This window comes from Polypterus senegalus, chromosome 5 (assembly GCF_016835505.1).
Source record: "Polypterus senegalus isolate Bchr_013 chromosome 5, ASM1683550v1, whole genome shotgun sequence".
Lineage (NCBI taxonomy): Eukaryota > Metazoa > Chordata > Cladistia > Polypteriformes > Polypteridae > Polypterus > Polypterus senegalus.
The window spans coordinates 208,082,978-208,104,632 of NC_053158.1; the positions used below are offsets into that span (position 1 = coordinate 208,082,978).

At 48.2% G+C, this 21,655-nt stretch overlaps 4 gene segments (V, D, J or C); all 4 read right to left on the reverse strand.

Annotated features, from left to right (window-relative positions):
- Window positions 1-1,495: 1,495 nt before the first annotated feature.
- On the reverse strand, window positions 1,496-8,818 carry LOC120529850. The segment is given in 4 exon segments: window positions 1,496-3,249; window positions 4,571-5,134; window positions 7,927-8,483; window positions 8,567-8,818. Coding segments are annotated over 2 exon segments (414 nt in total).
- A 4,941-nt stretch (window positions 8,819-13,759) lies between these two features.
- On the reverse strand, window positions 13,760-15,179 carry LOC120530057. The segment is given in 2 exon segments: window positions 13,760-14,419; window positions 14,561-15,179. Coding segments are annotated over 2 exon segments (435 nt in total).
- A 1,617-nt stretch (window positions 15,180-16,796) lies between these two features.
- LOC120530059 lies at window positions 16,797-19,872 on the reverse strand. The segment is given in 2 exon segments: window positions 16,797-17,503; window positions 17,661-19,872. Coding segments are annotated over 2 exon segments (570 nt in total).
- A 474-nt stretch (window positions 19,873-20,346) lies between these two features.
- Window positions 20,347-20,846, reverse strand: LOC120529946. The segment is given in 2 exon segments: window positions 20,347-20,690; window positions 20,786-20,846. Coding segments are annotated over 2 exon segments (405 nt in total).
- Between the last annotated feature and the right edge of the window lie 809 nt (window positions 20,847-21,655).

Sequence of the window (21,655 nt, forward strand, 5' to 3'; positions counted from 1 at the left end):
AGATGTGCAGACACGGGTGCAAATGACATCGAAGAGTAACGTCAGCGTCATCAATTCTGCACGGATTAGTAAGAAAAGAAGAGCAAATCTAAACTCGGCCCTCATCATCGTCACTGCGGCTGCCGCGTTCATCCCGCTTTTAACGGCACTGCTGTCTCCGCTCTTTACCACACTGGGGGAAGAAAAAAAAAAAAATTTTAAAAATCTGTAAAAAATACGGTGAAGATGTGCACAGCTTTACAGAATAATCTGTAAATTTCACACGTTAAAACTGTTAAAATAAAAAACACAATTTAAACTGGTAAATCCAACTTCTCTTTTCTGCTGACTTAACATGAGCACACTGCTATTAAACTGATTTGTAGGTCAAATTTACATGCAAGTGCTGTTTATTTTACAATGAACACCATTCAATTTTATTGTGATCTCATGCGAATTCAGCAGAAAAGAGAAGTTGGATTTACCAGTTTAAATTGTGTTTTTTATTTTAACAACAGTTTTAAAGTATAAAATGTACAGGTTGTTCTGTAAAGTTGTTCACATCTTCACTGTATTTTTACAGAATTATTCTGGCAACCACAGCTGCCAGTTTGTTTTCGTAAAAACAGATTTTATTTTATTTTTTCTTACAGTATACCTGTGACGATGTGGGTTCTGGTTCCTTTGATGTTTGGAAGCACTTGAACCCAACACCGTCGATGACGTAACCGAGTGAGCTAGTCAATGGAGGCAAATAAACACTTGAGCAAGGGCTGGTGCAAAAAGTGCAATAGTGCTTTTATTTAAAATCCAACAAAACAGGTGTTCAAATAAATAGTGCAGTTCAAACGTTCTTCATTAAATAAATAATCCATTAAAGAACATGGCGGTAAAACCAATAAATTAAAAACAAAACCACCCTTAAAAACCAGGAGGTTAAAATCTTCTCATGAACGCAGTCTTAAAAACAACAAACAAGCTCGATGCTTCGTTTCTGTTAGCGTCTCACCCGTTTATCCCGTTTGGGCTTAGCAGCAGGCAAGACGCTCTCTGCAGCTGCCCTCCTCTACACACTCGCGAGACTGGAGACCTCCCGATCCCTGGCTTCGGTTTGGCTCTCATCCCAGTCCCCGAGACTTGATTACCCCAATGGCCAGGACGCACACATTGGGGACTCCACCACCAAATCTCCCGACTTTTGCGGCTCATCGCTTTCACCAGGTCGCTCAGCGGGAGCAACATCCACTCAAACACCCAGCTTCCTCACAGCTGCCCTCGATCGCGCGCTCACCACACACACGCACCGCCTGCTTCCTTGCTCCCTGTAACCTCCGTCCTCTTTTCTCATCTTTCCATTTTTCCCCCCACAACCGACTCGCGCTTCTTTTAAAATGACGAGGGCCACAGCAGCTGCAGCATTAGCCACGGGACAATCACGAATGCGGGCAGTTCCTCACCTGTACACTCGGTGATAAACGCCCACCCTACGGATCGCCCGCGCTCGCTATAACCAACGACTCCTTGCTAAGCCGCGAGCGCGTCGATTATTTAAAAATGGCCTTTACTCAGTGAGCTGTGGACCACAGAGCGTACCACAGTACCAAACAAAATTGTTGAACTGTAAAAACCTCATAAAAGACCGTCATTTAACTGAAAACTAATTTTGTACTCAAATTTTGTTTTAGTGTCTTCTGCAGTTTTAAAGATAGTAAGTTGCTTTTCCAATAATTTGTTAACCTCAACGTAGTGAAAAATGAGACGTTTTTGTTCAACATACGTATTCCAATTCCAAAGTTTACAAAACAGATCACTGGTGATCTTACTGGAACTGAAAGAAGATGCAGAGTAAGAGCGAAAAAGAAAAACAGAGAAAGAGGGCAAGAAAGAAGAAAAGATGTTTAGAATGAAAGTCATCTTAAGGACAATGAAGGGTTATTTTCTAGGAGTTTGTAACACCCTTTAAGGGTTACTGCATTTCCTTACTAGAATACACAGAACACATATAAAAAATAATATTTCCATACAAGCTCTTCAAATTGAGGTACAGGCATGGAAATGAGGAAATACAAGAGCAATAAACTCAGTAATGTTGCTTACAAACTTTGTAACAATTTCATCTGAAACTTTTCCTTGCTTCTTGAATTTGTACAGCTAAGCAGATAAAGTGAAAGAAAAATTCTAACTATAAGTGAGGCACATCAATAAATGCCATAAATATTACTGTCCATAGTCAGACATCACGCCACTCATGATCTGGAAGTTCTTGAATCAAGGGAACTACTCTGGGGTAACACGAAGACGCGATGCGTTTGTCTTCTGCACTTTAGTGACCTTCTCTGGGTTGACGGAGAAAAAACACCTTGGGAAACAGAAGACACACAGATGACCATATTAATAACGACTCCACTTTATTAACAATAAGCAGATTATTTCAAAGCCTCTTATAATAGTAAGAAGGTACAATGACGGGTTAACCTCAAAGTTAAATGGAGCAGCTACTTTAGATTTGTGTGTAAAAATTGGGTAAAGCCAAGTCAAAATGACACCTCGGCACAAACTCCGGAGTTGATGGGTAATGGATGTTCAAGTAATTATAGCTCCCACACATCATGCACAGGGCAGAAACAAAGGAGGGTTTGTTGTTGCTCACAACGCTACACTCAGCATGAACCATCTTGAAAAATAGCAGGATTGTCCTAAATAGAAAACAAAATTCAAACAAGTCTTGTATTCCTAAAACATTTCACAAAGCAAGTGGAGGATTTGTTTTTAGTTTTCCAAGGTCATTTAAAATTGCTGACTATCAGTGTATGTGCAGATTTAGTTAAGGCCACTGTGACTAACCTTAAGAGCGAACAGTAACCGAGGATGAACTGGGTGAAGGAGACGAAGGATCCGGGAGGTCCTGGTGAGGCACCAACAGAAGAGCTGCTGCTTTCAGGAGTCCGGCCTGCAAAACACACACACAGACAGACCTGTAAAAAGAATTACCAGGAACACGATGTTTCTATATTTAGGATTGAGCTTTTATGGTGGCTACTTTGGGAACTGCAATACTTGACTTGCATCTCAGCTTCCAAGCAGCAAGGACTTTCCTGGCCTCAACGCGGACAGCAAATTGTCTTCCTCAATACACCGAAAATCATCGTATGTCTCCATCCCAAAGGATCGCAAGTTATCTTCTAGAATATCTTTTGTGGCCTCTGGAAGGTCAGGCAAGGAGATCAGCGATGGCGGTGCGTAGAAATGTTTGTTCCAAGTCAGTCATTTCTGGAATTGAGTTTTCAAGATTACAAATCAAAGACAGGCGTAATTAGACATTCATTTAAGTAACACTGTACATAAATACTGATAAGAGGAGCCTCTGCTTTGAGTGTATAACGTGGGTCAGGATTTGCACTTTTTATTTCTGTACAACTAAAGTAAAAACTGCGGTCACTTTCACATTTTTCAAACAGTACTTTATTATTTTTACTAAGCATACGTATGCATTTTGTTTCTCCACCACACTGGCCAAGATCGTGTTTATTTCGACAACACACTGTGTTCGAGTGGAATGACTTGGTGCCCGTTAAGAACGTAGAATGGTAACGGATACAAATCTATCAAGTCATTAATGCTCTAACGTCACCGTCTTGTGCTCCGTTTCGTCACTGGTGGTGTTCAGAATGTCAGCCCGCATTACGCATACCCATCATAAAATACATACCTGCATCATTTGGAATTAAACTAATGAGAAGTTCCCCCAAACTCCATTGGCTCATCATTTTATGACAAAAGGAAATTGCCTCTCTTATACGATGTACCTTTATACAGTATGTCTGTGGAGACACAAATATCGTTTTCTGAAAAGCCAAAGTCACTCACTGCATGTTTAACTGCGTCACTATAAAGACTGAATAAAAAGTACAACCGTTCTTGACTTGCAGCAGCTCACTGCACCCTGACCGGCTGAAAGATACGCCCGAAACATCTGATGTCTTATAGATAAAGCTAAGCAGGTCTGGCACATCTCTTCAAGTAGCTGTGTTTACTTTCAAAACGCATTGTCCGTAATCTGATCAAGGGGTCAAATTTCAAAATTAGTGCTGGATTGTAGGGCCGTAAGAAATGGGGTTTTGGTTTTAGTGGACTCTTTCTTCAGTCCAGATATTCTTGGATTATAAATGTCAAGACAGGCTACCTGCGACAACGAAATCTTTTGTGCACAAATCATATCAACAATATCTTTAAAGCTGTAGAGTTCACTGCCACACATCATCATCTGGATTTTGCACTTTGTCACCAATTACTACAGGCAGTGACCTTAAACTCCAATTCTGAATGGCTTGACCCAAAAGCTTGGACACCTCAGAGCTGACAGCACATGACTTTATGAGAGCATCAGATCCTTTGTACCTGAACTGCTTGACGCGCTGGTTCAAAAGCGACTATGTAAGCCATTTCTCTTTCTGAATGAAATGCTTCAAGTACAGTGCAACATCACAGGATAAGACACCCTCAAATCCATCATGGCCTAAACAAGGTGGTAGACCAGGCTGGCAACCATGAAAAGATTTCAGAGCATTGAAAACAGTTTTTATCTTCATACCTTTGACGTCTTGACTGTCTTCAGCTTGAAGATTACCAACAGCAGAATCATTTATGTCACCAAAATAATCGGAGTCTGTTTCACAATACTGTTATGACACTGAATTCTTCCATAATTCTGATTCTAATAAGCTACTGAATGTTTGCATCACAGGTATGTAGGAAGCAAACCTTTGTGTCATATTTTCATCATTTCCTAATGTTACTTTTTGAGGCTCTTTGTGTCTGAACATCTTTTTAAACACCTGAGCTCTTGTCCTTAGTGGCCCCTGATGACAAATAACAGATCTGAATCCCTCATACAATCACAGATATTAACAATGGTATCTTCTGTTAGACACGTGTCCTTTTTAAAAAGTGAACGTAGTTATTTGAAGTGTCATCATGTCCCAACTCAGGCACATTGTGCTGCTCTTCGACAACTGTCTGTACTGTTGAAGTTGGATGAAGGAGCTGCCCTTGAAGTTTTAGGTAGAATAAGCTTACATTCCTAAGAAAAAAAATGTCTCACTGAGGTTCTCAGGCAATCCAACGCTTTCATTGACGCTCAGGGAAGCATCTTCACCTGCAATGAGAGCAGAATGCGGAGAGACGTTAGTCACCCTGGACATGTCACTAATGCTATTCAATGAACAAGCCCTGTGGGTCCTGGACATGTGAGCAGTAAGTGATAGTGATGGGAAGTTCGGATCATTTTACCGACTCGGACCTTTGAGTCTCGTTCAGCAAAAGGAACGAATCATTTTTCGAGTCATTTCGTTCAATTCTCTTTCCGGCTCAGACTGCGTAGGTTAAGCTTATGGGGCTGTCACGTGATGAACGAACGACTCGAAAAACCAGAAAACTCGAAACTGGCGAATCAATTCCAATACAGAAACTAGAGGAAGTTGCGCAAATGCGCAGGCGCGACTGAACGAATCACTCCCACGAGACGACTTGTTCTTCCCGAGTCACATTAAAGATTCGGACCCAACTCTAGTAGGTGATGACTCCACAGTACCGTAAACGTATTTTTACAAGCAGTTACTGGCCATGCCACAGGTCGCCCCTCCACTATATGCTCTTTTAATTAAGCGGGGTATACGAGTGTGAAACTGGCGCTCACATAGCGAAACGGCGCACTGAAAATCTGTAACAACAGCTTAACAGTAACAGAGCGTGCAGACACATTGTGACCCGATAGAAATGAGCTTTAAAAGCTGCGTAAGTACAAAATGTCCGCTTGCAGTCAACACAAACACATTTGAAACAGCAATGAGGTTCGCTCCTATGAACTCTACAATGCAGCACGTAACTCCTCAACGAAGCTAATGTTTTGCTGCAAAAACGGCAGGTAATCATTTTTAAAAAACTAATAAAACGTCACTTTTTAAACTTTTTACCCTTCGCGGATTACGCTGCCAAAACCACCGCTCCGCAACAGCATGGCGAACTAAAAAACAAACAAACCGAAAGAGTTCAACATAAAGCATGAAACCTAACAGACTAATTAACACCCGCTTAGTCGGCGTTATGATTGTAAAATATACCCTCGGCCACAAACACAAGCAGTTTCCGTGTGACAACAAACGGTCATGTACTTCAGTTTTGAAGGAAATGAATTGTTAGCTTACCAGCGGTACTCGGCGTCATTTTCCAGACGCTACTAAAGAGGACGCGCACTCAGCCGCAAGATGGCGGCTCCCGCAATAATTTAGTCCAATGAGAGAACAGAAACACATTGTGCTGCTCTGTGAGTGGACGAGGCGGCGCTCACGAGTTTGAGATTCGAACACAGCTGTTTATTTTCGCGGGGATGTAAAACGTGCGTTGCAAATCATTAACTGCCATATTTAAAATGGCCTTAAGCCACTATAAATATTACCAAATGTCATTCTGTAATGAAAAAGAGAAACGTTTCATGTAATCATTTACATCTGATTAACAATTAATACAATTCAAAAATAAATACCTGATGAACAGCTATGGGCAGCTAACTGACCATTAAGAAGACAAAAATAAAAACGTCTGCAACTCATTCACCGGTCACCTTATGTGTAAAAGCTCTCAAATTAAAATTGAAACGTTAAAATCTACACATTAGGAAATCATAATCAGTATTTTTTTAATACCGGTATTCTGTGACGGGCAGGCAAAATAACATTTTTGTCAATGTCCTAATATTTATGAAACTAACTGTAAATCTGTATTGTATATAATAATATTATAGAGAGTATAATATTAACAACATGCTTCTTGTTCACTGCAGTCACATGCGCTTAGGTACATTTTATTTTGTACAGTGAAGACAAATGGGAAAGTGCAGGTTTTAAGGAACATTTCAATAACACTCAAATGTTTGAAAAGCCATAAGCTCTACTTAGTCATGAGCTCTTTTTTTAGGGAGGATATAAAAATAGTTCAAGTGTAATGCAGTTTACTGATAGATTGTTCAATACTCGATTCTAAACACCTGCTTTTTAAGCCACTCATTTTACTGTATTTGTGCAGATTCTTATCTGTAAAGTGTAACATATGAATTTGTAAAATGTAATATGGTTTCTAAAAAAAAGTAACTGACAAACCAAGCCCATCATCTTAACACTGTTATCTTGTGATATTAGCTACAGTTGAGTCTATTGCTTTTTGTATCCGAGTTTTTCTATGTTTAAAATACATCCATCCATTTTCTAACCCGCTATATCCTAACTACAGGGTCACGGGGGTCTGCTGGAGCCAATCCCAGCCAACACAGGGCACAGGGCAGGAACCAATCCTGGGCAGGGTGCCAACCCACCGCAGGACACACACAAACACACCAAGCGGGCCAATTCAGAATCGCCAATCCACCTAACCTGCACGGAGGAAACCCACGCAGACACGGGGAGAACATGCAAACTCCACGCAGGGAGGACCCGGGAAGCGAACCCGGGTCCCCTAACTGCGAGGCAGCAGCGCTACCACTGCGCCACCGTGCCGCCCACCTTTTAACATGTTACTAACTTGAAATGAACAGTTGTGTCCGGTTAGGTATTGTACTGTAGTATTACTGGAAGTCAAGCCCTGCTGCATTGCTTTACACTTTTTCATGTCATGTCAGCCATTCTCTGTTAATTTCACGGCCATTTCTTACAGTTCAGTTGCTGCCAATGCGGCAATGCTGAAGTTACGTTATTTATTGGATTCATTTCTTTGTGACGCTCTTATTTCCGACATTTTACTCAATGAAAACAACGCGACCCCCGCAATCAAGAAGACCCTCGAACAGTCTGGATGATGGCGTTTGACTTGCACGTGCACGTCGGCCCCCGCCTTCACAGGCCGACCCCCGACCCGACCCAAGTGACTGGCCAATGCCCATCATCTTCGCAGACCTACCGTTAAGATGCGGCGCCTTTTGGGTGGGTTTGCTGGAAAGCCCCTCATCAGTTCAAACTCCTGTCCTGAACGCCGCTGAGCAGATGTGAGATTTTTAGAGTCAAGGGAATCGATCGGCTCCACCTTGTCGTGGATAGGTGGCACTGTCCGGTTCGTGTCAAGACAGGTGGCGCTGGCTCGTGTCGCAGATAGGTGGCGCTAGCCCGTGTCGCAGTTTTTGCGCGGCGGTCCGCCCTCCGGTGCCGCCGTGCCATCCCAGTAGGCACAGTAGTAGATCCCCGCGTCTTTCGGGGTGGCGCCGGTCACCGTCAGGATGATGCGCCTGTCCCTCTTGCCCCCGGTAAAGCGCTGCTTGAAGCCCTCGTCGTTGATGTACTCCCCCGAGTTCTGGTATAAGATTCTCTCCACCTCTTTGCCCTCCGTTTGCCGGTACCAGTGTATCAGGGTGCCATCTGATAATTGGGAGCCGATGTCGCAGTAAAACCTGCAGCTTCTCCCTTTGGTGTTGACCAGGAGCGTCTGGGGGCTTTGCTTTAAGCTGTCGTCCGCCGCGGACCCTGCGAAGAAGGGGACACAAAGTGTAAGCGACATGAACGACAAAAGAATGAGAGCCGCGAGTCACGCAGGCGTTAAAACTCACGCGACAGCAGCGACACGGAGATGAGGATGAAGGTGGCAGCTGCCCGGCCATCCATGGTCGTAACCGGCTTGGCACTCGTTCTGGCACCGAGCTCAAATGATGGCACGTCTTAGCCTGGCAGACGAAGAGTGTCGCCGACTTTATACTGACACACTGAGTGACGTGTTCAGTGGCGGCCGCCTTGATCCACAGAGAAGCACAGGGGGTGGGCACTGTGTGGGGTTTGGCACCCTGCCCGCTAACCCTTAGCTGATCAGAGAGCTGCTGGGGTCCTCACACGTGTGCCCAACACCACAAGGAGCTTCACTGTCAATAAAGAAAGAAATAAACGTCCAAGTGTCCGAAGGCTGTGTCTGTGTGTCACTGATGTCACTGATTTGGAATTAGCACGTGACAGTGGTGTGCGCTTTGGTCCCCACCCTTAGCTTGATAGCTGCCACTTAGTCACTGTTCATATATTCAGGCTGAGTGCCCAGCGCCATGATGGCATTAGAAAACCCAAAAGGGGCATAAGAGGGGGTCACCACTCATCAGGTCACCTCCACATCATCATGCCACTCGTGACATGCCCATATTGAGCTGCCAGGTAGCCCAAATAGCTTTGGGGGAGAAACCAGAAAAGACCCTTTTGCCCAAGTCCACTTGATGCACCAGCAGCCCTGCAGTGGTGTGGTGACAACATCAACTGCTGTGCCACCACACGTCACTTTTAAAATGGCTGCCCTTGTGTCCCCTCACTTCCTCAGAGTCGTGCGTCTGAACCCCGGCCAGGCCTTCGTCTGAGTGTGGTCTGCATGTTCCCCCCGAGTCTGTGTGATGTTTCCTCCAGACCCTCCTGCTCTCATTCTGTGCCACATGGACATGTCTGCTGGCCTCATTGGCATCTAAGGTGAGTGCCCCCTGAGAGACTGGCACCCTGAAGGGTCCTGCCTTGCAGCTGATGCTGCAGGAAAAAGCAAACGAGTGGCATCGCGTGCCATCCTTTACCGATTGTGTTTCCATTTCATGGATTCTTCTTTAGGATCCGACTGAACTCGGACGTAATTGAGGTAAAAGTCCCAGAGTCCTTCACCTTCATTTCCTGGTGAATTAGTGGGTAGTAAGATCCCAATATGTGCCACCCTAATGTGACTGGCGTCCATTCAGTACGACATGTGACTCACACGGACCACCAAATCAAAGCCCAAAGCGCCCGTAGCTGCACATCTTAAGGTGCCAGCACTGGGAGTCCTCACAGTGGTCAGAGACTTCAGAGATCGAAGGGCAGGGGGTCTTAACATGATCCCCCAATAAAGACCAGCCATAGTCATTTACTGTACAAGCACATGAAGATGTCCTGTATGCCAAGACCTTCTCCTTCTGCCCCTCATCTTGTATGGACCCTTGTCTGACCCCTCACCATAACTCCTGCTGCCCCTCGCCTGGGGTCTTTGGACTCTAACACTGGTCTTCTGAACAGATCGAGGAGCTGTAGGCACCTGGGGACCAGTCACTTGTCATTGGCTGTGTATGAAGGGCATCGCTGTCCCTACCCCAGGCCTCAGTGTCACAGGTTATGTCATAGCCTGTGTCCCTAAATATTGATGTCTAATGGCCACACTGAGCAGCCATCTCCATCCAAGTGTTCCTGCACTTCACTTGCATAACAGAATGGAGTGCCATGCGGCTGGGCTCTCCGTGCCAGGGTGGTACTCCCTTCGTGGCTGGTCACCACAGGTAACTCATGACAACAGGTCACATGGGCAGCAGCCATCTTAGACACCTCAGCCAAAGAAGAAGACCTCAACTGACTTATCAGGCATTCCAGGCTCCATAGAGTCATGCCCAACATGAGTAGGTGCCTCTCATGCCACCTCTTCTCGGTAAATCTGCTGTAGGCCATGGTGCCAATATAACCAGCTTCTCTTTGCTTAGACAGTGCCCGCATTGCAAGCCAGTCACATTGGCCCATCTCAGATGTGAACTCATGACCAATAAGACCCAAGGAGACCCCCTGAAGAGACACTAAGGGTCTGTCATCAAAGCCATTGCCAATTAGATATCCACAGAGCCAGGGGGTCTCAAACACACTAAGAGGGTCAGCAGTGCAAATGGAGGCACATGAGGAGTCTGGATTGAGATTTGAGAGCACGTGGAGGTGGCATCACCAGACGTCATTCATCAGCTGGCCTGAGTGGGCGAGAAGCATCAGAGGGGGTGATGCGTGGACCACTCTGTAGGTGGGCATCAGCTTAACGTGTGCGGTCACAGAGGGCCAGTGTATCAGTCTGAGAGCAGGAGTGACCTGCACCCCTCGGCTGGTTGGACTCCAGACATGCTGCTGCCTTTAGGGTGGTCTGATCATGCTGGTTGTCCTTCCAGCTGCAGGAGTCCACCCAACATGAGCTGATCTTACACAGAATGAAGCTGCAGGATCAGGAAAGAGTCAGCGAGCGGTCACTGAGGGTTAGCTGGTCACCCATCCTGAGCTGACCAGGACAGAGAGGGGACATTGGAGTGACAGGCAGAGACCGAGATGAGGATCCTTCATCAAAGCTGGGCCATCAGTGACATGAGCTGAGATTTGAGCGGAGACCTTCTGCAGGAAATGGCAGGTTCAGCTGAGCGTCACTGGCACTGACATGGCACTCTGTGGGACTGGATGAGGGAGCCTGGTGGGCTGGGGCAGTGAGAGAAGAGGACCCATCAGCGGTCCTGGGGGCACCCCCTGTGCGTATGCCACACCACTTGCACTTCTCTCCTTGCCAGGACACACCTGAGAGCAGTGCCAGTGATGCCCCGGTCAGGCAGGGTGGCCAGGAGGTCCTGAGGGTCAGCAATGTCAAAGGTAAGCAGAGATCAAGAAGGAGGATGATGAAGGTGAGGCCTCAGGGGCCCAAAGGTCAGGGGGTCCCTAATGAAAGTGGAACGAGTGGAGTTTTGGAAGCTGACCCCCCTGAGGAGGTGGGTTTGTTGGTAAGACAGAAGCCCCCCATTTCACTGTACTGCTCGATGTCCTCAGTGGCTGCGTGGAGACCTGCTGGAGTGTTGGCCTGTGGTACAGGAAGCCCCCTGATGGCTTTGACGTTACTGGTCTGGGAAGATGATTTGAGTTCATTGTGACACATTTTAACAAACATACAGGACCTGAATGAAGACCCCTGAAATGAGCACCAGTGTGTCACCAAATCACAGTATGTGATACAACTCGGTCACATTTCAGATCTTGAAATAAAACTTGAAATCCACCAGAGAGGCACAAAAAGAGGCGCACTGTGGGACCAATTAGTGAATGTGAGTTTCACCCCAAATAATTCAGGAACTCCAATCCCGGCTCTTCTCAGGCCCCCCATGACCGCCCCCCGAGTGTCCTGAACATGAGATACAAAACTCAAACATCGACTTGGGTCTGATCTGCTCCAAGTGCCACCATCTGTCTGTTGGGGACAAAACAGGCCTAACAAAAAACAGCCCTTGGGTGTCCATCAGGAAGGCCAATCCTGCCATCAGGCCTCTCCAGGTGTCCCCATCGTCACCCAGCAAAACTAAGGGAGCCCCCAGATAAGACCCTTTCCAGGACCCCCTCCAGGATCCACAACATGGCCTGCTACTCAGGGCCACCACTCGATGTCTAAACACATCTGGCAGTCTGACGTCTCTTCGCGGAGACAAACTCCAACATGGCATTAACCAGGCAGGTGGTCCACGAGAAGCCCACTCCCAGCCGAGCAGGAGACGACCAAGAAATCCATGCTGCATTCCCACTCAAGAAGCACCTCTCAGCTTCTGTCAGCAGGAGGCTGGATGGCACCAGAATTGTCACAGCCTAATGCAGGTGACAAGATGTGCCGCAGCACATTCATGAAGGCCACACAGAAGTTGTGAAACTCGCTGAGCAAAGTGGCTGGTGGACAAGACCAAGGAAACGCACACTGACCCTGCTGACCAGAAGAAGGAACCTTCAAGTCCAGCGACTCCATAAAGAATAGCGCTGGTCACACCAAGAGCACCACCCGGCGGTGGAGGGTTACCATTCCAGATGGCTCATCTCGCAGACATGGAGGACAAGCAGGTGAAGTGACATGCTCAGAGTCACATAATGTCATCGGAAGGGTCTCAACACACCACTTCAGGGCCTTAACCACCCTGCCAGATACCAGCTGTGCCCACCTCAAAAATGGGAGCTCCAGATGTGCTCATAATGGATGAGGACCCTGTGGATGCTGAAGTTGATAATAACGGGAAGACAAACACCAATTGGAATAAAAAGAATGTCTTTATTCTTCATTCTTGGTGCCAGCAGCCTGCCTGTAGCCCACAGCCTAACATGGGCCTCCCTCTGCACACCTTCTTCATACACGGCAGTTCACTTCGAGGTTATACCGTCCATACTTTATAACAGCTGACTACTCCACTCCCTCAACTGGAATGTGCACATTGCTTCTTTATCAGAACACTCAGTTTAGGAAATCGGCTCCGATACGTTTAAGCAGGAACTCAGAAACGTCTCACGTTGATCTAGAATATCACAGGGTGTTCTGTTGGTATCGAGAGGTCAGCATTTCCTCATAAAAGAATGCAAGCCAGTCTCATATTCTGTGCATAAACTGAATTCCTTTTCTACCTAAATGAAGATCAAATCATACAGAAGTACAAAATGTACAAAATCAAATACTGGAGCTCTCTGCAGCGCGATTCACACCAAATACAGTCCTTGGTAGTGTGAGTTAAATACTTCTAATCATCTGCCGTTGGCTGGCACCCTGCCCGGGGTTTGTTTCCTGCCTTGCGCCCTGTGCTGGCTGTGATTGGCTCCAGAAGACCCCCGTGACCCTGTAGTTTGGATGTAGCGGGTTGGATAATTGATGGATGGACACAATAATGTTTTCTATTCCTCAACCCCCAGTTCACTGGCATGGCATTCTCAAAATTCACCAGGGAGTGGAATGTTTGGCACATAACCCCCAGCTGACCACAGAAAGGACCATCCAAACGGCCACAAAATGCTACAACCCCCCAATCCACTTCAGTCACCAGTAACTCAAGGGATGAAAACTGAGAGCCACAATTCCCACGTCAGAGGCACCAACACCCACAATGGTCAGTAGGAAGAGCAGACAATAAAGCCAAGCCAACCCTGTGCCCAGCCCAGGAGTCGAAGCGTTAAATAAACCTGGAGGAGGATGGAAGGACATGCAGGCAGTAATTGTGCAACATTCGGGGGGCTTCAGAGTGGGGCGTGAAGGGCTGACCTGTAGACGTTTTCATTTCTTAGTCACATTAACAGCTCGTTTCTCTTCCTAGTTGTTACTCTGCACACATCTGTCTGTTTCTGAACCCTTCAATCCTCCGCGCAGCTCTCTGGTGGTCTCTCTAGTCGTCACCTTTCACTTCATGTTTGTTGCCTGACATTTAAACTTCATTCAGGGGGTCCGCCTACCCGACTGATAACGCCCGAGACTGAAAGGGGGTGACAACGACGAAGTCACCGCAGCAGCCAATGTGTTCCCTGCTGTCGCCCTACATTTAACACTTTATGTCGCGGCCGTCGCGCTCCCCGAAGCGTCGTGCTGCTGTAGCTCCAGTAAGCGCACGCGTAGAGCGCCGCGTCGTTCCTGTCCAAGTTCAGCACCGACAACAGGCACGAGTCCTTGTCCTTCATAGCCGTAAACTTGCCGTCGGCCCCCGGAGCGAATTTCCTGTCGGTATTGGACTTGATGTACAGGAGCCACTCCAAGGGCTGGCCCGGTCTCTGCCGGTACCAGTGGATGATGTTCTTAGCGACGCTCTGCGAGTCCAAGGCGCACGGAAAGACACTGAAGCTGCCTGGAGGCTTGGTGAGAGAAAGGAGAGCCGCCGAGGTGCCTGTGAGGTCTGCAAAAGAATAAAAAATGGAAAGAAAGAAAGAAAGAAAGAAAGAAAGAAAGAAAGAAAGAAAGAAAGAAAGGTTTACTTGAAGAGTAAAAAAATAAAACTACACACACACACACCGTGCAGGAGAAAAGGCGCGGCTACCTGCTAAGAGGGTCCAAAAGAGCACCGCGGTGGGGGTCCGCGCCATTCTGCAGTAAAAATGACGAATGTTCCCCAGCCTGCGTGTGGCGCTCTAAGCGCTTCGGTTTTCACTTCTCGGCAATGAGCGGCCACGCCCGGCGTGCGACAAGAGGCGGGCCGGTGTGGCCACTGCGGGACTCACTGAGCGACAAGGAGGGTCCCGTGCACTCTGCCGGCTACTGGCTTTGTAAAGAGGGAATACGTGCAACGCGAGCCACGATTGATTGATTGATTGATTGATTGATTGATTGATTGGTCCATTCTTGTAGTTCTTCGGCCTCACATTGCCAGTCTTGTCCCAGTTGTATTTATGGCCTCTCCAGCTATACACATAATCTTTCATTTTGTTTCAGACCCCGAGAAATTCCCGACTTCCCACCGACGTCTCCCCTTCCTACTTGGTTAGATTCACATAACTTTCCTTGGATTTTGGCAAAACACGGTACTTCGCTCTTGGCTTGCTAATTAGCTCAAAGGAAAAATCATTTAAAAACGAGCTTAATGTGAATACAAAGAACAAGAGCTTTCAAGGTGCACTCATCACGGCACATGCAGGACCACCACAAATAGGGACTGTCTGGCTGACCCACTTGGAAAGTCCGCAGGTTACGTCACAGGATGGCCTTTCAGACGGGGTCACGTGACATTTCCATCTGTCTAACTCGGAGTTTATTGAAGGACAACAGAGCCGAGTGTTTCAATAATTTTGTCTTAGGTGCCCAAATGTGGCTATCCTTGGTGCAAAGCCGATGTCCCTGTCTGCTATCTCAGGTGCCCCTCTGCTTAGTTGGGCCCACATGGTGGGCACAGAGGTTTGCCCAAAAGACTAAGCAGACTTCTGAGTGACCTTTTGCTCCACCAGTTTCTCCAGTGGGTCCAGTGTGACTCCCAGGACTTGGTCAGCCATGCATGTCAATGTTTTCTGAGCCTATGGGCATCATCTGCACTCCACTGCCACACAGAAGATGGCACTGGCCACAGCAGACTGGCAGATGGCTCTCAAGAGTGACCTGCCAGCACCAAAGAAGCTCAAGCTGTACATTAAATTGAGGTGACACCGGCCCATCTTGTATGTTTGTCATCCACATGCACCCTAAGGTACTCAAAGTCAGGTGGTCCACTGTGGGGCCAAACAGGTCATCTGTGCTGTACCTTTAACACTAAATGTTACTCCGCTGAGTTTTCGAGCTTGTATCAGTAATGCTGTTATATAGCGCCTTTTCTACGCTGATCCGTATCACAAGGGACTGCACAGGGCCATTTTTATTACTGTGATTTGACAATATCAGTTGTGGAAGGTGAAGTGACTTGGTCAGGGTCACACATACTGATGGGGTATTTTGGACATCACACCTGAGTAACGTGACATCTTCATTCCAGTTTAGGGCACTGGGTGGGATTGAGGAGTGCAGAGCCTTTCCCAGCAGCATTGGGTACAAGGCAGGAGGTGATAGTTGAGCGCAGGATGGAACCCCACTCTATCAGAAGTAAGTCCAACACGTTTCTTTCTTTTTTATTTCTTAATAACACTTGCTGTCTGATTTCCCTGTCCATTCACAGTTTAAATGGGTGAAATGAGCCCAGGCAGATGAGTCGAGTGACCGACCGCCAGTGTGACCGCGAGCTCATCCCCAGCCTACCCTTCCTGTGTTCTCATTCCCCAGAGACGGAATCAGAGTTGTGAGAACGTGAAGGGCCACCGATGACATACTTGGGGACTCGAAGTCAGATTTAATTAAAGTCCCCACGAGCCAACTACAGTAAAGACAGCTGGGGTGCTCAGGTAGAATGTTGTCCCCTGGTCGGTCACTCTGCCTTTCTGATTCTGTTTGTCACACAATCGGTGCAGTCAATGCAGGGACTTTCTTCTTTAAAATGAGATTTGTTTTTGAATTGCTGACACCTCGTCCCATTTCTTGCGTTGTCCTCCTTTGCATGTCGCCGTCGCATGTTACCCTGTTTGATTTATTTTGTTTCTTTTTTTGCATACCCACCAGATTGTCATCTCTTCGTTCTTCTGATCTTCACCGAGGAGAATCAGACAGTTGACATTTTTAGAAATGACGGGGATGCACCTGCCACCTCACGCAGCTGCGCGCGCTCCCGTTCACTTTGATGTCCGCGCGCCCACAGCTGCACGTCACGCCCACGGCGCACTCCTCGTGTCCATTTTTATTCTGTCTGATATTTGCTGCGTTCCGTTGTATTCTTGTCCTCCGTAAGGCTGTGCAGATGCAGATGCAGATGCGCGATGTCGTCTGCTCGGCTCACCTGTCCGCCGTGGCCCTAAGGTGTGGACGCGATGGACATTTGCGAGCAGCGCCATGCATTCGCGTGTATTCCATGGCATTAACGATTTTGCTGAACGGTCCACCTGAAGATGGCACGGCTACCTGGCCTCACGTCTATTAATGCAGGTAGAGATTTCTGAATGAACATCTGGGGCCACCAAACTGCGGCTGACACTGACAACACGGAGCTGCGAGTCGCCGGGTGCGCACGCGCATTGCGATCTGTTCGATTGCGGTATGGCCAGCTGGCGGCGCACTTGACACGTTTTTGTGTCGCCCGCTCGAGCGCCTGTGTGGCGGTGCGCTGACCAGACTGCGCAGAAGTAGGTGGCCTCGTCGGCTCTGCTCGTCTCCGTTATGATCAAGAAGGCCGCCTGTCGGTCCCGCTGTTTCGTGGAGGAGAATCTCCCGGCGAACGACTCCGCTTTTTCCTGAGTCGAGGTGTCCTGATAGTACAGAATCCAGAGCAGCTCCGTGTCGCCTTTCTGACGGTACCAGTAAAACGTGGTGTCCCGGGTCGAGGAGCCCCCGACGCGACACTCGATCCGTGCCGGTTTGCCGTCCTTGAGCACCACGGAGCTCGGCTGGAAAAGAGTGGCGGACCACGAAGGAGCTGCCGGAGAACAAAAGAGGAACACGTTAAGCTAAAGAAACGAAGTGGGCTCAGTGGTTAGGGGGGCAGCACGTGAAGAGCGAAAGAGAAGATCGGTGGCTGGTGTTGAGCACAAAGGCGCTATACAGGAGCCGGGGTGATCGTTACAGTCACTTACTGGCCAGCAGCGCTAGTGTCACGCAGCGCAGGAGATCAAGCTGTCGCCGTCGCATCTTCAGGGCCTTGTGACGCTTGTGACTTGTCGCCGAGTGACTGTGTGGCTTACGGTGACAAATGAAATGAGGGGGTATGACGCGTGCCGACGACTGCCGGTCTCAGGCTTTTGGGACTTCCCTCCAAACGCTGCGATGGCACTTCATCTCTTAGTTGTGCGTTGATGGAGTCAGGGGTTCGTCCTCGTCATCAATTTCAAGGATTTCATAGTGACCCCCTTAATGGGCACTGCTGGGTGGGCTCACACCTCTCACGAAGGTCCGTTTGTGAGTAAGACGTTGTCAGCAGGTGACAGCCCTGGGTCAAGCTGTGCACTCGGGTGTAAATGTGTGCTTGGACCGCTGCCCTACCGTCCCCCCGAAGTCCAAAGCCCGGTCCTGCTCATTTACGTGGTGCCCCCCAGTTGGCGTGTCAATGGCTCCGCTTAACTTGTTTTACACGCGAGTTGCATGCAGTTAGCGCCAAGTGTGGGTAATAAAGCACAAGACTGGCACACGGGGAGAAGGTGCAAACTCGACACAGCCGCCCGTGGCATTCAAACCTGAGATCACAGAACTGTGTGGGAGCAGCGCCAACTGATGGCGTATTTTAGTTTCACGTTCTCATCTACCTGGACCAGGTGCGCTCACATTTGTCTTCTTACCAGAAGCTTCCATCCAAAGCGACTGCAGAAGAGAAGTCCACAGTGACGTCCGACCTTGACTAGGAACTCGGACATCACCGGGTCACGGTGCGGACCAACAGCGGAGGTCTGACACTTGCAGATGGCGCCCCAAGGTCCCAATGACCTCCTGACAGGTGGAGAGAAGAACATGAAGAACTGAAGAAGAGGAGGTGAGGAGGACGAAGGTGGCATCAACACACAAGAAAACACAACTTAGTAAGATGAGTCAACACAGGGACCCCAACATGTCACTACCAGACTTTGACATTCTCTCATGGTGGCCAGTTGCATTTTCATGTTCAGCGTGGCTTGTGAGCTCCCTTGATGTCAGGTGTCACCTCAATGTCATCTGTCATGTCAGAAGGGTCCACCTGGTAGGTTCAACGTCTTGTGTGCACTTTAGGCGTTTATGGGATTTGCACCATTGGTGGTCTGCAAAGTCACTCTAGTGCCCTGCGCCTGTGCCCTACAAATGACACCAAACTGAATGGACAAGCTGGTCACTCTTTGCTCAGTCGCTCTGCTCACTCCTTCTTTTTCTTCCCTCTCACCCCAAGCTAATGCACACTTCTCCTGAATTTGTGTCATTTTGCCAAGGAGACAACCTTCAGTACAAGATGCTTGGTGGCATCGAGGGCCAATGGCTTCACACTCTTTTAGGTAGAAGGACCGCTCACTGTTGTCACATCAGATGTCATTCTGATGCGATTTGCACAAGTTTGCTTAGACTCCCTGGCAGATGGCGACTCAAACCCAGGCTGATGCCCCCTGGTTGCACCATTACAATAGTTTAGGCAACGTAATGAGAGCCAATCACAGGGCTGAATGTTCATCACTAGTTGTCATCTCAGCATTGGATAGCATAATAAGAACAGAGGAAATGTGACAAACATGAGGCGACTATCCAGTCCTTCTGTCACCCGTTCCTTAAGCTGATAGTTAAGCTGTCCCCATATCTGCTCCAGATCATTCGTAAAGGGTCTCCAGGTTTCTCCTTCAGCTCCAAGGCTTGGTAGTTTGTTGCAGACTCCCACAACTGCTCCTGGCATCAGGCCTAAATGGACGTTTGGTGTCCTCGAGGACATGACTGCCGTTGAGCTCTCAGAATTCTTATAAGATCAGCTTGGAGGATTCTGAGGACCTCGATGAGCTCTCCACACTGCCTGACACTACACGGGGTCAAGTCTCGGAGTCTGTGACAGTAGGACATGTCCTGAAGTGTTGGGGTGCACCTGGTGGCCCTCCTCTGCCCACCTTCGAGTGGAAAGTGCGGCAACGAAAAGGTCCACTGAAGGTGACGAGAATGAAAATGAAAAGAAATCAGCAACGCTTAATGAGGGAGGTGGTGAGAAACTCTGAAGGTCAGCCATGTCAGCTGTGAGGATGAAGACCAGAAGATGACGACGGTGTGAGCGGCGCACTGACGGAGCCCCTCAGGAGGAGAGAAGGGGACAGACCACCCAGCGGCCACTGAATGCAGCGCCTCGGAAACTGAGCAGGGCTTCAATGTTGACGTCGTTAATCGCGTGTACGCTTTTAAAAGTCTGTATTGTTATTATTAGTATTATTATTATTAGTATTATTATTATTATTATTATTGTTATTATTATTGTTGTTGTTATCGTTATTGTTATTATTATTATTTCTTTGGTCCACAGAAATGTCATTGGCCGAAATCACGTGGTTAGCGCATTCCAGGTCAGGACTTGACGCCGTTTTATTTATTTGATTGATTGATTGGCTGATTTATTGATTCATTTCTTAATTTATTTTTGTATTCAAGGGAGTCTTTCGCGATTATTCACATAAACCCTCCGCTTTCTTGTTTGGACCCCCTTTACGTCACGTTGACATTTTCCTGTCACTTCGTGTCGCCTGGCGGACTCCATTGGGCTCCTTGTCTTTTACTTGCACTCATGTATGGAGCGCGTCGGCCTTCTCTGTCGCTTGTCGCTCACAGGGGGCTTTATGAACGACATGTAGGGGAGTTGAAGACAGCGTGACCCCCTCGGGCGGCGCAGTAGTAGACCCCGCTGTCCTCCGCTCTCGCGTCCGTGATGGTCAGCACGAACGTGTTCATCTCACTGGCTCGAACCACGAAGAACCTGTCACTCAGGGGGTCCAGGGTGGACTGCAGAGTGTCGTCGATGAAATAGGCGATCCAGTGCAGGTGCTGCGAGTGCGTCTCCCTGTACCAGTGGACCCCGTCGCCCACCGCCGGCACGCCGATCACCGCACACTCGATCCTGCAGATCTTCTGGGGGGTCCGCGAAACAGACCGGGGCTGCAGGATTTTCATGGCAGATGGCGCTAGTTTGGGGGGGTTAAAATAAAAGAAGAGAAGGGCCGCGTAAGTTCACTGGGTCTTAGCGTGGGGGAGGCTGAGGGCGACCGTCAGGGCTTACCTGATAGAACAGCCAGGCGAAGCCCACCATAGAAGAAGACCAAGCAGCGCTCAGGGGTCATTGTCTTCAACGAGGAGTCACAGTGAGAGATGCCAGAGGTGCTGCAGTACACCAGCGAATGGCTATTTGGTGGCGGGGGCTTATGTTGGTTTCGGGGGTTATCACATGTTTTGGGTTACTGTACAGTGTTCGAGCTCGAGTAGGACCGCCCTGAGCACAGGAGCCGAAATTAAACGAAAACAAGAGCGGGCGACATCCCCGTCCGGTGGAGCAGTTCGGGCTGAAGGGTCTGCGTCCTGAAACCGATGTGCGCACGCGCAGGGAACCAGTGGGTGTCCTTCAGTGCAGTGAACCGCGGATTGAACGGACCGGAGCGGATGTGTGCGAGAGACACCGGGACTCAGGAAGTGACAGAGAGAGAGAGAGTGCCCGGTGACGGACTGGCATCCTGGCCAGGCATGGTTCCTGCCTTGGAAAGCGTTTTCCTTTTCTTGTAAGCACCTCTGACGTCTTCTGTTGCACTTTGAGCTGCGACATGTGTGTGACAGGGCGCCATAAAAAGAAATGTCGTTATTATGTTTTTGCGGCCTCCGTCGTAATGAAATCGGGTCTTACTTAGTAAAGGAGGACCAAGCATGGAGGGTCTTAGCTACACCACCGAGCCGCGATAAACCAAACGGACACTGCGTGATCGGGACAGACGGGCGAGAGGACCCTGGGACAAATGCTTAGGGGGGGCTGCTTGTGCTTTAAAAAGAAGAGGGAAAGAAAAACATTTAGGTAAAATGTAGCGACATGAAAGGCACTATATAATAGATAGATAGATGAAAGGCGCTATATAATAGATAGATAGATAGATGAAAGGCGCTA